The 14,450-nt window shown below is 42.5% G+C and overlaps 1 protein-coding gene across 2 annotated transcripts in view; it reads right to left on the bottom strand.

The window, feature by feature from the left end:
* QRFPR (pyroglutamylated RFamide peptide receptor) overlaps positions 1–12,334 on the bottom strand; it is a 62,296-nt gene extending 49,962 nt beyond the window's left edge. For both annotated transcript variants that reach the window (XR_003511420.1, XM_027543700.1), the window contains exon 1: positions 11,457–12,334. Coding sequence is in view for 1 of the 2 variants with exons in the window: in XM_027543700.1 (XP_027399501.1) it covers positions 11,457–11,796 (340 nt within the window). In the remaining variant the exon portion in view is untranslated. The remainder of the gene's footprint in view (positions 1–11,456) is intronic.
* Between the last annotated feature and the right edge of the window lie 2,116 nt (positions 12,335–14,450).

The raw sequence follows: 14,450 nt of genomic DNA, 5'->3' as shown, positions 1-14,450 counted from the left end.
TCTTTGTGTCCTGTGTGCAGACCTATGTGCAAGGTTGCCAGGATGCCAGTGTGTAGCTGTCCCTGCAGCTCCCCACAGTGGTTCTACTCAATCCAAGTCATTCAGGTAGGGCTGACCCCGCCCTTCTGTCCTTCCCTCTCCCCAGTGGCATGTGTATGTGACTGATATTTGAGCAGAGGATTTTGAAGCATGGGCCATGATGATTGATTGTATTGGTAAGAGAATGATGCTAAGCTGCCTCAAGTCCTCAGAGTATTTTGCAGTTACCAGGAAGGATTCTTTCTCATCTTCTGATATAGATAGGATTTTTTTTTTTGAAAATTTTTTATTGTGGTAAAATATCTGTAACATAAAATTTGCAATTTTAACAGTTTTAAAGTATACAGTTCAGTGGCATTAATTACCTCACAATGTTGTGTGACCATCACTACTGTTGCCAAAACGTTTTCATCCCCTCAAACAGAAACCTGTACCTTTTAAGCAATAACTCTCTTTCCTTTTCCTTTCAGCCTCTAATAATGTCTAATCTATTTTCTATCTGTATGAATTTTCATATTCTAGATAGGCAAATAAAGTGCTTCAGTCGCTCAGTAGTGTCTGACTTTTTGCAATCCTTTAGACTGTAGCCCCCCAGGCTCCTCTGTCCATGGAATTTTCCAGCCAAGCATGCTGGAGTGGATTGCCATTTCTTTCTCCAGGGGATCTTCCCAGCCCAGGGATTGAACCCATATCTCAGGTCTGCACTGGCAGCTCCTGCATCGTCTGGTGGGTTCTTTACCACTAATGCCACCTGGAAAGCCCAGGCAAAAATAAATGAAACCATATGATTTATCTTTGGCATATGGCCTATTTCACTTAGCATAATACTTATTATCAGAATTTGTCTCATTATATATATATGTACTACACTTTGTTCATTTATCTTGAGATAGGGAGTATAAAAAATGAAAGCCTATAACTCCAAGGACCATTTTACACATGCTTGAAAATAGACATCCCAAGAATGAAACCACAGTGTAGAAGAAAGTGAAGCTGGGCACAGACGGAGACTGCCAATGCCCTGGAGCCATTGTCGGAGGACCTAGGTCCAGCTGTGCCTGAAGCTAATCCTAATCCCGAGATTTGCAGTTCTGTGAAGAATATTCCCCACTTTTCTTAGTTTAAATTGGGTTTCTCTGCTTGCAAACAAGAATCCTAATAAACCAACCACTTGTCAAAGAACATGCTGAGCTTGTTTCATAAAAAGCATGCTGAACATGCTTTTATGTTTCAGAAAAGCAAATTATAAGAAGATTCTTTTTATTCTATGTGAACAATAAAGTTTTTCAAACTTTCTGATTGTTAAATCTTTTCCTTATTTTAACTGTAAAATGTTTTTGTCTTAAGTAGAGAGAATATTTTATACAAATCCCATTGCTGTTACTGCCAATCTCACCGTCTGAGAAAATTTAGTGATTTTCTGACCCCTGGCATCTTTCCTTCTCAGAGTGTGCACATAATTGATTCCAGGGAAGATCACCCAGAGGCCAGCCCCATGGCACAATTTTTTATTTTATTTCCAAACTGCTGTTGCTGTTGGGCCTCCTTTTGATTTATTTCTTTTATACTTTAATGAGGCTATTCCTCATCAATAGCTTTCATCATCCCTCTGAAAAGATTTTTTAAAGGCCCATAATACTGCTGATTTTACATCAATTTCACCATATTTAAATTTCCCCTGGGACTCTGAAGTTTCTGAGCTGTTCTAGAACAAATTATTATAATAAGTACAAGTGATAATTTCTAACCACTAATCAATCAATAATAAAACAATAATATAGACCTGAAGAAGTTCAGTCTAATCTCTCTGTTCTGAACTGGCCCAAAGAATTACGATCTTATCATCAAATAAAATTTTCACAACTTCTTTTAATAACCCACTTCACAGTTCATCAGCTCAAAATCTCTAAAAATTCACCTAAATTTGTCATACTGTGTTCAGTGAGGGCTCTTTCTTTTTCTCCCTTCCTCCCTCTGGTCCTCCTTTCAGTAAAACTGTTCTTTTTCATATGAAATCTTATGCAAAACCCTATCTATTAAAAAGAAAGAAGGGAGTTGTTCTGATGAAGCTTGAGAGTTTTACCTCATCTGTCACAAGTCACCCACCCCCACCAGCCACTATGGCTTGGATGTGCTAGTTTAGTATTAGAGTTCTATTCTCCAGATGACAGAAAACTTCTAACCTTTCCTTGCATAACTTAGATCCCAACATTTTTTTTTTAATCATTTTTTACTTTTTGAAATCCATTGGGAAAGACTCCAAAAAAAGTTAAGGGCATCAGTATAGATGAAATTGGCTGTGTACAATAAAAGAATTGCCTCAGAGTTCCATGTTGGACTCAATTTTATGCAACCTACTTCTGTATTTTCTGAGCATTCTGACTGCAACTGCTATTAAAAATACATAATAGCTACAATATATTACACTGGTACATGTGACTGGTATTGTGCTATTTAAGCACTTTACATACATCCTTTCTTTTCACCTTTATAACAGTCCAAGTGTTGGTGCATTCATCCTACATCAGTGGTTCTCAACCTTGGTTATAAATTACAATATTTTCTATCAGGAAACTTGAAAATCGGATACCCAGGGATCACATTGATACTCAGGGTTCAATTAAATCAGAATCTCTAGGGGAAAAGAATCAGGCATCATTTTCAAAACTGCAGGTGATTTCCTGTATTTTTCCAAGACTGAGAGCCACTACTCTAAGAGGCATTCTGATGCTTTACATTTTATCACCCAAGGTGGAAGTCCTCAAGTGTAGACAAGGATATACACTTCCCTCACTGATGCAGCCATCACCTAGGATATTTTTGGAATTCCTTTTTTCAGAAGAGCTTTTACTCAATTTTCCAACAACCATTAGAAAATTCTTTTCATTGCCCTAAGCAGGATTGCAGGGAGAGCCAGGGAGCTCTTTGTACACCCGGGGAGACCATCCTTGCCCCCGGCTGTGACTACACTCACAGCAGGATTAAAGTGGGCACAGAGCCCTGTCAACAAGGGACCACTCCACCCTCTCCCCAAACACTCCCCAGTCACCTTATTAATGCTGAGATCCATAAAGAAGCCTAGAATTAGAACTGACTTTCTACCTCCAATAAAGATCAAAGATCCTGCCTGCCTCAACTAAGGCATGGTGCAGCCAAATAAATAAAATAACCCCTTGGGCCTCAAGTTCACATGTACCTCAGTCACCGTGAAGCCTATTCTCTTTGACCATCCCTCGCTCCTGGTCCCAATCCAGGCTCACCCCAACTTGACTCAAGCCCCTGCTGCCCAACACTTCCACTGTGCTTTCTCACACTATGCACACTGGAACCCTGACATCAACAAAATCCTCTGTATTATCCATCTTTTCTTTGAATGCTTCCTTCCCCTTCTCGCTCTAACTGAAACCTGGCTATTCCACCAGGGCACAGCTTTCTCAACACCTACGATATCCTAATAAACAGAGCAGATACCTAGGAAATGCGGAATACAAGAATGACTCATAGTACTATTAATAATAACTTAGACCCTGGGCAGAGGAACAAAGTAGGGTGAGAGAATGTTGGAAACTGATAAGATATTCATGTGTCAGTCCAGTTCAGTTCAGTTGCTCAGTCGTGTCTGACTCTTTACGACCCCATGAATCGCAGCACGCCAGGCCTCCCTATCCATCACCATCTCCCAGAGTTCACTCAAATTCATGTCCATCGAGTCAGTGATGCCATCCAGCCATCTCATCCTCTGTTGTCCCCTTCTCCTCCTGCCCCCAATCCCTCCCAGCATCAGAGTCTTTTCCAATGAGTCAACTCTTTACATGAGGTGGCCAAAGTATTGGAGTTTCAGCTTTAGCATCAGTCCTTCTAATGAACACCCAGGACTGATCTCCTTTAGGATGGACTGGTTGGATCTCCTTGCAGTCCAAGGGACTCTCAAGAGTCTTCTCCAACACCACAGTTCAAAAGCATCATTCTTCGGCGCTCAGCTTTCTTCACAGTCCAACTCTCACATCCATACGTGACCACTGGAAAAACCATAGCCTTGACTAAACGGACCTTTGTTGGCAAAGTAATGTCTCTGCTTTTGAATATGCTATCTAGGTTGGTCATAACTTTCCTTCCAAGGAGTAAGCGTCTTTTAATTTCATGGCTGCAGTCACCATCTGCAGTGATTTTGGAGCCCCCCAAAATAAAAGGTGACACTGTTTCCACTGTTTCCCCATCAATTTCCCATGAAGTGATGGGACCAGATGCGATGATCTTTGTTTTCTGAATGTTGAGCTTTAAGCCAACTTTTTCACTCTCCTCTTTCACTTTCATCAAGAGGCTTTTTAGTTCCTCTTTACTTTCTGCCATAAGGGTGGTGTCATCTGCATATCTGAGGTTATTGATATTTCTCCCAGCAATCTTGATTCCAGCTTGTGCTTCTTCCAGCCCAGCGTTTCTCATGATGTACTCTGCACAGAAGTTAAATAAGCAGGATGACAATATACAGCCTTGACGTACTCCTTTTCCTATTTGGAACCAGTCTGCTGGTCCATGTCCAGTTCTAACTGTTGCTTCCTGACCTGCATTAGGTTTCTCAAGAGGCAGGTCAGGTGGTCTGGTATTCCCATCTCTTCCAGAATTTTCCATAGTTTATTGTAATCCACAGTCAAAGACTTTGGCATAGTCAGGCTTTGGCATAGTCAATAAAGCAGAAATAGATGACTTGACTTCCCTGGTGGCTCAGATGGTTAAGCGTCTGCCTACAATGTGGGAGACCCGAGTTCAATCTCTGGGTCGGGAAGATCTCCTGGAGAAGGTATTGGCAACCCACTCCAGTATTCTTGCCCCTCTCCCCAAAAAGGGGCTCAAAGAATATTCATGTGTAAATGCCTTCAAATTGAGTGAGGAACTATGGCTTAAGATAATGATTAGATATTGATTTTAGAATCATCAGGAAAGTAAGGAAGAGCCCTGGCTGTAGCTTCAATGCAGAAATGAATGAGGAAAAACAAAAGACTGCATACTAGGCTTCAGTGGATACACATGCAAAAAAAATAAGGGTAAATGAGAATCATTCAAAGGGAAAGCATAAAGAAAGAGACAGAGACATAAAGGAAACAAAGGTAGAAGGAAAAGAGAAGTTTATGGGAAAGCTAGAAAGGAGAGCAAAGTGTCCCAGAGCATTACTCAGAAGCCCAATTTATTACACTGATTTTAGCTGGAAAAAAAATTGAACACACTCAGTGAATGTGGAGGTACATGTAGATATTGTAAAGAAAGATAAAAGGAGGAGGAGGAAAGAGACAAAATGAAGAAGAGTAGGCTACAGATAAGGATGGGTAAATTCTCTGGCCCCAAGAACAGAGTGGGCAAGCTTACTGCTAGAGTCTCATCAAATAAATCAGAGTAGATGAGAGACAGAACTTTCAAGGCCCTACTGTTGTTAATTACTATGGTAATAACAAAACCCCATCCTTGTAATAGTGATCAAAGAAAAGTTAGGAGCAAATGTCATTTATTATTTTGGGGGAAAGAGTATCCTGACTCCATGTGGGAAGACGTTCTGCGGAGTAGCCTGGGAACAAGTCAATCGACAGGTCAAAGACAGTGGTATCAGGATGGTAAGACACAGTATATAAACAGGATTGTACATCAGCTTTGCCACAATGCTGGGCAACACTTAGATGCTGAGGATCAGTTGTATCTCATAAATAAACTAAATGTTTATGGCTACACTTTGTCTTACTGTCATGGATGTGCCATCACTGGGCAAAAGGAAACTCAATACCTCTGCTCAGGGGTATGGTGCAAAACAAGTGTCTGGGTTTTTTTAAAGGACAAATATATAGCTAACAATTTCCACGGTTCAAATACTCCTGCCATGACCAGTGTCAAGGCAACAACATCATGTCCTGCAGCAGGGAGGTGGGTAGAGATGCACACAGTGGCTCTAAGTCAGTACTCCAGAGCGTCAGATGCAACCAGTGTGGACTGGAGCTGGCCCAGCTCAGCTTTCACACTCCCTCAGGAGATTCTCTGTGCAGCCAGGTCTGACAACCATTACCTGAAGCGGTACCTCTCAAACTTTGATGTGTGTGTGTGAATCACTTGAGGATCTTATCAAAGCATAGGCTTTAACTCAGAAGGTGGTCTTGGTCCCAAGCAAGGGAGAGAGTAGACTAAAAGAAGAAACACAAGTCATTCCCAACACTTCTGTTCTCAGAAATGTCTGAGAGGCTTTGTCACAAACTGGAGGCCCATGTTGTTGTTACTCAGTCCCTCAGTCGTGTCTGACTTTTTGCAATCCCATGGACTTCATCATGCCAGGCTTCACTGTCCTTCACTATCATCCGGAGTTTGTTCAAACTCATGTCCATTGAGTCCATGATGCCATCCAACCACCTTATCCTCTGTCACCCTCTTCTCCTCCTGCCCTCAACCTTGCCCAGGATCAGGATCTTTTCCAATGAGTCGGCTCTTCACATCAGGTGATATGTGGCCAAACCCACAGAGAGGTTTGTTTTCATCCAACTGCATTTTATTTTTCAAATCTGAATTAGTGTCAACAGCATAAAAATCTGTATTTCCAGATTCTCTGAAATGCCTTCCTTAAATAGTATTCTCAAGAGGCATGTCAGGTGGTTTGGTATTCCCATCTTTCAGAATTTTCCACAGTTCATTGTGATCCACACAGTCAAAGGCTTTGGCATAGTCAATAAAGCAGAAATAGATGTTTTTCTGGAACTCTCTTGCTTTTTCAATGATCCAGCAGATGTTGGCAATTTGATCTCTGGTTCCTCTGCCTTTTCTAAAACCAGCTTGAACATCTGGAAGTTCACGGTTCACGTATTGCTGAAGCCAGACTTGGAGAATTTTGAGCATTACTTTACCAGTGTGTGAGATGAGTGCAATTATGCAGTAGTTTGAGCATTCTTTGGCATTGCCTTTCTTTGGGATTGGAATGCAAACTGACCTTTTCCAGTCCTGTGGCCACTGCTGAGTTTTCCAAATTTGCTGGCATATTGAGTGAAGCACTTTCACAGCATCATCTTTCAGGATTTGGAATAGCTCAATTGGAATTCCATCACCTTCACTAGCTTTGTTCGTAGTGATGCTTTCGAAGGCCCACTTGACTTCACATTCCAGGATGTCTGGCTCTAGGTGAGTGATCATACCATGGTGATTATCTTGGTCATGAAGATCTTTTTTGTACAGTTCTTCTGTGTATTCTTGCCACCTCTTCTTAATATCTTTGGCTTCTGTTAGCTCCATACCATTTCTGTCCTTTATCGAGCCCATCTTTACATGAAATGTTCCCTTGCTATCTCTAATTTTCTTGAAGAGATCTCTAGTCTTTCCCATTCTGTTGTTTTCCTCTGTTTCTTTGCATTGATCTCTGAGGAAGGCTTTCTTATCTCTTCTTGCTATTCTTTGGAACTCTATTCAGATGCTTATATCTTTCCTTTTCTCCTTTGCTTTTTGCTTCTCTTCTTTTCACAGCTATTTGTAAGGCCTCCTCAGACAGCCATTTTGCTTTTTTGCATTTCTTTTCCATGGGGATGGCCCTGATCCCTGTCTCCTGTACAATGTCACAAATCTCCGTCCATAGTTCATCAGGTCCTCTATCTATCAGATCTAGTCCCTTAAATCTATTTCTCACTTCCACTGTATAGTCATAAGGGATTTGATTTAGGTCATACCTGAATGGTCTAGCAGTTTTCCATACTGAAACCTATATGCAGGTCAGGGAGCAACAGTTAGAACTGCACGTGGACCAGCAGACTGGTTCCAAATAGGAAAAGGAGTACGTCAAGGCTGTATATTGTCATCCTGCTTATTTTACTTCTATGCAGAGTACATCATGAGAAACGCTGGGCTGGAAGAAGCACAAGCTGGAATCAAGATTGCTGGGAGAAATATCAATAACCTCAGATATGCAGATGACACCAGCCTTATGGCAGAAAGTGAAGAGGAACTCAAAAGCCTCTTGATGAAAGTGAAAGAGGAGAGTGAAAAAGTTGGCTTAAAGCTCAACATTCAGAAAATGAAGATCATGGCATCTGGTCCCATCACTTCATGGGAAATAGATGGGGAAACAATGGAAACAGTGTCAGACTTTATCTTTTTGGGTTCCAAAATCACTGCAGATGGTGATTGCAGCCATGAAATTAAAAGATGCTTACTCCTTGGAAGGAAAGTTATGACCAACCTAGATAGCATATTCAAAAGCAGAGACATTACTTTGCCAACAAAGGTCCATCTAGTCAAGGCTATGGTTTTTCCAGTGGTCACATATGGATATCAGAGTTGGATTGTGAAGAAAGCTGAGCACCAAAGAATTGATGGTTTTGAACTGTGGTGTTGGAGAAGACTCTTGAGAGTCCCTTGGACTGCAAGGAGATCCAACCCAGTCCATTCTGAAGGAGATCAGCCCTGGGATTTCTTTGGAAGGAATGATGCTAAAGCTGAAACTTTGGCCACCTCATGCGAAGAGCTGACTCATTGGAAAAGACTCTGATGCTGGGAGGGATTGGGGGCAGGAGGAGAAGCAGACTACAGAGGATGAGATGGCTGGATGGCATCATTGACTCGATGGACGTGAGTCTGAGTGAACTCAGGGAGTTGGTGATGGACAGGGAGGCCTGGCATGCTGCGATTCATGGGGTCCCAAAGAGTCAGACACGACTGAGTGACTGAACTGAACTGAACTGAAATAGTATTCTTGGACTACATCACTTTCTTTTCTGCACACTTTGAAGCCCCGTTCCTAAAATGGACTCCATCCTTCTTTTTCTTCTGGAAACAGTCTGAATTACCCTTCAAGATCCCTGCCTTGATGAAACCTTCCTGACTTTTCCATGCTGCAGGGCTAAATAAATTCTCTCTTACCATACTTACCTTTTGCCCAGCTTAGGTTATTTCCTATTCTCTGACGCCCATAGAGCCACTGCTGCTGCTAAGTCGCTTCAGTCGTGTCCGACTCTGTGCGACCCCATAGACGGCAGCCCACCAGGCTCCCCCGTCCCTGGGATTCTCCAGGCAAGAACACTGGAGTGGGTTGCCATTTCCTTCTCCAGTGCATGAAAGTGACACATAGAGCCACACATGGGCTTTATTCATTTTTGTATTCTCATAGTAAAAAGCTTTGCCAACAAAGGAGATCCTCAATAGCTTTATAAAGTAAAAACCTGTGAACTGATTTCAACTGTTAGATTACATTCCCTTTAACTCTTTTTTTGTAATTCATCAGGGGACTTTTGCCATTATTATCCTATCCTGTGAAGTACAAGTTAATTCTCCTTGTACTACTATCTATAGTTGGCCTACAAGCTTTTTTTTTCCCTTGAACTTCAATTTTGGTGATGCTTATTCAATTTATAAGAACACTTATTCTATAAATCTTGTTCCAGATGAACATACATTATCTTTAAACACTTCTTCATAGAATTAATTCCTTACATATTCATGGAATGATAAATTTTTTCAAAGCACTTTTTATAATACACTTCACCCTCACACTAACTCTGAAATATATGTAAGCAATGTAGTATGCTCTTTCAGCATTTGAAGTTAAAGTGAAATGTTCACCATGAACTAGGAAAACAGGAAGTTCAAAAAAATCTTTGCAATGCCCACCTAAATCCTCAGGAGGGAAGGTCCACCAGGTACTCTTCCCTAGGCATCATTCTCCAATGATAGGGGCTAAAGATTTGCCCCATTCCACTTTCAAGCTTCTAGAATCCCTAGTACTTAATTGAAAAACAGGTCCAGACAGGTTGCATTAACCTGAATTAATGCCAAAGTAGTAATCCAAGTCTTTTGATTTCCAGTGTAAGAACCCACTTTGCTTAATTACATTCAACTTTATAAATGCTGCTATCATCATCCAGCAATACAAAGATGCTTCACAAATCTGTCTTCACAAACATTTAGAAATGAAAACTCCTGTGCCTTTTTCTCAAAAAAAAAAAAAAAAAAAAAAAAAGCTATATGTGATGGTCAAAAGTTTTTCCATTAATGCTGTGGAGTTAGTTACAATGGGCAATTTTAAAATACCCAAGTATAATGATTTAAATCAGAGTGCATAAGAAAGTCAGTAATCCATAAATCAATGCATGACACTGCATTATGTCTCACTTTTAAGCCAATGCTGTGTACTCTAGTGTTTGATGCGTTTCGGGAAATACATACAACATAGATGAGATGAGAAACAAAGATTTTAGCATCCTGATCCACTAACAATAAATCCAGTACAAATTAATGAAAAACAAAAAAAACAATACCAGAGACTTAAATTGAGGATCTCAAGTTGGTAATAATAGGATGAAATAAACACCCGCCATAAGAATAAAAGGGATTAGCTCAGGAACAGGTGGAAACAGCAGAGCTTCTCTCTGTTTTCCCTGTATTTCCAACCACTTTCTAAGAATTTTGATGTGGTCACAAGAGTACAGCCACCCATGAAAATACAGGTACAACCAATGCTTTCTCCTTAGGGCACTCCATAACCATTGGTAAGAATACAACCCATTACTATTTAGGATTACAAAACACATGCTCTAGCTATGTGTCTTTGGAAAGACTGGATCATTTGTGGGGAGTTCGATGTCTATTTTTCCCCACATACTACTCTCAACAATGGTTCCAAATGGTTCTCTTCCATTTCTGCTCTCCTAAGGAAGAGAAATTAATCTCTTCTCTTTCAGGGGGACTATGTTTTCTGTATTCCTTCTCCAAATATGATTCTGTCTATATATTTTTTTCTTTTTTTTTTTTAAGAGGACTAGATTTTTTTTTTTTTCCTGCTAATGCATTAGGTTTGTTTTAAAGTTTTAAGTCCATAAATATACTTGCACTACAAATATCTGTATAAGCAAACTGGGGAATGAGGCTGGAGATTAGAGGAATGAGATGTTGAGGCTTTTATTATTTGAAATTATCTCACTTTTATTCAAAAAATAGGAAAAAGTTCTGATAATTATGGGAAGTGTGTGTTTGCCGCTCAGTCCTGTCCGACTCTTTGAGACCCCATGGCTTCTCTGTCCATGGAATTCTCCAGGCAAGAATATTGAAGTGGGTTGCCATTCCCTTCTCCAGGGGCTCTTCCCCACCCAGGGAACTATGGAAAAGGAAGCTGAAATAACTGATGTGACTTCCCACCCCACTGTCCTGAGCCTCTTCTAAGTGCTTCCTAACTTGAGTTTCTAAGCGACAGGAAGAAAAACGGTGCAACGGAAACAAAACCAGCAAAAACTTATTTCCAAATCTCCAAGTGAGAGCAGGTAAGGAAGTTCTGAGAAAGGGCGCTGGATTCATTTGGTAGAGGGGGAAAAAAAAAAAAAAAGTAAGAAAGTCAAAAGCGCAGAGTGTGTGTTGTGGTGGGGGATTCCCTGGAAGGCTGGGGATTAGGGGAGAAGGAAAGGGCGCGAACTCACCCCCCAGCCAGTTGTTGGAGATGTTCTGGAGCATAGTGACCGGGATGCAGAAGAAGGCGATGAGCAGGTCGCTGAGCGCCAGGGAGCAGATGAAGATGTTGGTGACAGTGCGCATGGTCTTGCTGCGGGTCACCACGTAGACCACCAACGAGTTGCCAAAGAGTGCCAGGGCGAAGATGAGCACGCCGGTGAGCACGAAGGCCAGCTTGGCGCGCCCGGGCAGCTCTGGGGTGTAGACGAGCGGCCGCAGCCCGTAGAGCGAGATGAACTGCTCCCGCGTCAGGTTGTGGTCCCGCAGCAGCCGGGAGAACTGCTCCGGAGTGATGTTGAGCGATTGCATGCTGCGTGCGCCCCGAGCGCCATCCACCTCCCGGGCGCGGACTCCCGCGCAGCGGGGCGCGGGCTCCTGGAGGACCGGCCCTGCGGCCGCCTGCCGCCCCTGGAAGCCTCGGCAGCTTCTGCTCTGCGTTCCGGCGCGCGGGAGGGCTCCCGCCAGCACCTCGGGAGGTTCGGGGGAGGGAAAACAGTGCAGGGCTTTAACTCATAATCGAGAGCCAAAGCGAGGGAGATTATCCTATTGACCAAAAATGTTCCTAGTTCAAAGTTCTCCTCTTGTCTGAGACCAGGCGCTGTGGCCGTCCGGAATGCCGGAGCGGCAGTCCCCGCGCCTTTCGCTCCCAAGCCACGCGGTGAGGATGCCGCACCGGCTCCGGAGCGGCGGAGGGCGGGGCGAGAGCTCGGCTGCTCGCTGCTCACTCGCGGCTTCAGCTCGGGGACCCCGCCTCCGCACCCTCCCGGCGGGACTGGCAAACTCCTCACTGTTCCCCAGTCTCTGGAGCGCAGATCCTGTCTGGCGCCCCAGGTCCTGCGTCTGTGTAAAACTGAGTACTGTGGTTTTCCACAGTCTCACGGTTTCTCCTCTTATGAGATAATAGGGCTACAGCCAGCCAAGGCAAAATGAGATTTATTTTTAATTGTTCTCCTGTATTAAAAAATACAGCTCCTAGGAAATCACAGATAGTACAGAGAGGTCTCCTGTATCCTGCACCTGGTTTCTCCAATTGATTACATCTTGTTTAGCTATAGTACAATACAAAACCAGGAATTTGATATGTGTGTGATATATTGTGTGTGTAGGTCTATGTCATTTTATACCAAGTGTAGATGCCTGTGACCACCACCAAAACCAAGATAGAAAACTCTTCTCTCACCACAAAGATTTACATAAAGCTATCCCTTTAGAGTCACACCCAGTACTCCCCCTACCTCTAACCCCTGCTGATCACTAATTATTATCCGGCTCTGAATTTTGGCAGGTTGTATAAACAATCATACAGTATATAATCTTTTGATACTGATTTTTTTCCCCACTCAGCATAATGCTCTTAAAATTCATCCAAGTTGTTAGGTGTATCAGTAGTTGCATTTTTACTGCTGAGGATATATCACAGTTTAACCAGTCACCCATAATAAGATATTTTGGTTGTTTCCAGTTTGGGGCTATTACAAATAAAGCTGCTATGAAGAGCCAGGTATAGATTTTTGTATGAATGTTTTCATTTCTCTGAGAAATGACAAAAAGTTTGCTTGTCCAGTCTGGGCTTTCCTGGTGGCTCAAATGGTAAAGAATTTGCATGCAATGCAGGAGACCCAGGTTTGATCCCTGGGTCAGGAAAATCACCCACTCCAGTATTTTGGCCTGGAGAATTCCATGGACAGAGGAGCCTGGCTGGCTACAGTCCATGGGATTGCAGAGTCACACACAGCTGAGCCACTAACACTTCTCTTCACTTTGCTTGTCCAGTCTATGGTTTGTATATTTAGGTTTTTAAGAAATTGCCAAGGAGTACATCAAGGCTGTATATTATCATCCTGCTTATTTAACTTATATGCTGCTGCTGCTGCTGCTAAGTCACCTCAGTCATGTCCAACTCTGTGCGACCCCCTAGATGGCAGCCCACCAGGCTCTGCCATCCCTGGGATTCTCCAGGCAAGAATACTGGAGTGGGTTGCCATTTCCTTTTCCAATGCATGAAAGTGAGTACATCATATGAAATGCCTGGCTGGATGAATCACAAGCTGGAGTCAAGACTGCCGAAAGAAATATCAATAACCTCAGATATGCAAATGACACCACCCATATGGCAAAAAAACGAAGAAGAACTAATGAGCCTCTTGATGAAAGTGAAAGTGGAGAGTGAAAAAGTTGGCTTAAAACTCAACATTCAGAAAACTAAGATCATGGCATCCGGTCCCATCACTCCACTGTAAATAGGGGAACAGTGGAAACAGTAGCTGACTTTATTTTCTTGGGCTCCATAATCACTGTGGATGGTGCCTGCAGCCATGAAATTGAGATGCTTGCTCCTTGAAAGAAAAGTTATGACCAACCTAGACAGCATATTAAAAAGCAGAGACATTACCTTGCCAACAAAGGTCATCTAGTCAAAGCTATGTTTTTTCCAGCAGTCATGTACAGATGTGAAAGCTGGACAATAAAAAAGGCTGAGCCCCAAGGAAATGATGCTTTCAAACTGTGGTGCTGGGGGACTCTTGGGACTCCCTTGGACAACAAGGAGATCAAACCAGTCAATCCTAAAGGAAATCAGTCCTGAATATTCATTGGAAGGACTGATGCTAAAGCTGAAGCTCCAATACTTGGGCCACCTGATGCGAAGAACTGACTCATTGGAAAAAACTTTGATGCTGGGAAAGATTGAAGTCAGGAAGAGAGGGGGATGACAGAGGATGAGATGGTTGGATGGCATCACTGACTTGATGGGCATGAGTTTGAGCAAGCTCTGGAAGTTGGTGATGGACAGGGAAGCCTGGTGTGCTGCAAAGTCCAAGCCTTCCCACGCTGGTTGCAAAGTTGGACACAGCTAAGCGACTGAGCAACAACAAGAAATTGTCAAACTACTTTTTGGAATAGTTGTACATTTTAACTTTCCACCATCTACATATAGAATCTCAGTTTCTCCACATCCTTGGTAT

Source organism: Bos indicus x Bos taurus, chromosome 6 (genome assembly GCF_003369695.1).
Source record: "Bos indicus x Bos taurus breed Angus x Brahman F1 hybrid chromosome 6, Bos_hybrid_MaternalHap_v2.0, whole genome shotgun sequence".
Classification (NCBI taxonomy): Eukaryota; Metazoa; Chordata; class Mammalia; order Artiodactyla; family Bovidae; genus Bos; species Bos indicus x Bos taurus.
The sequence above is the reverse complement of the archived record's forward strand: the minus strand, read 5'-3'. Positions and strand labels throughout refer to the sequence as shown.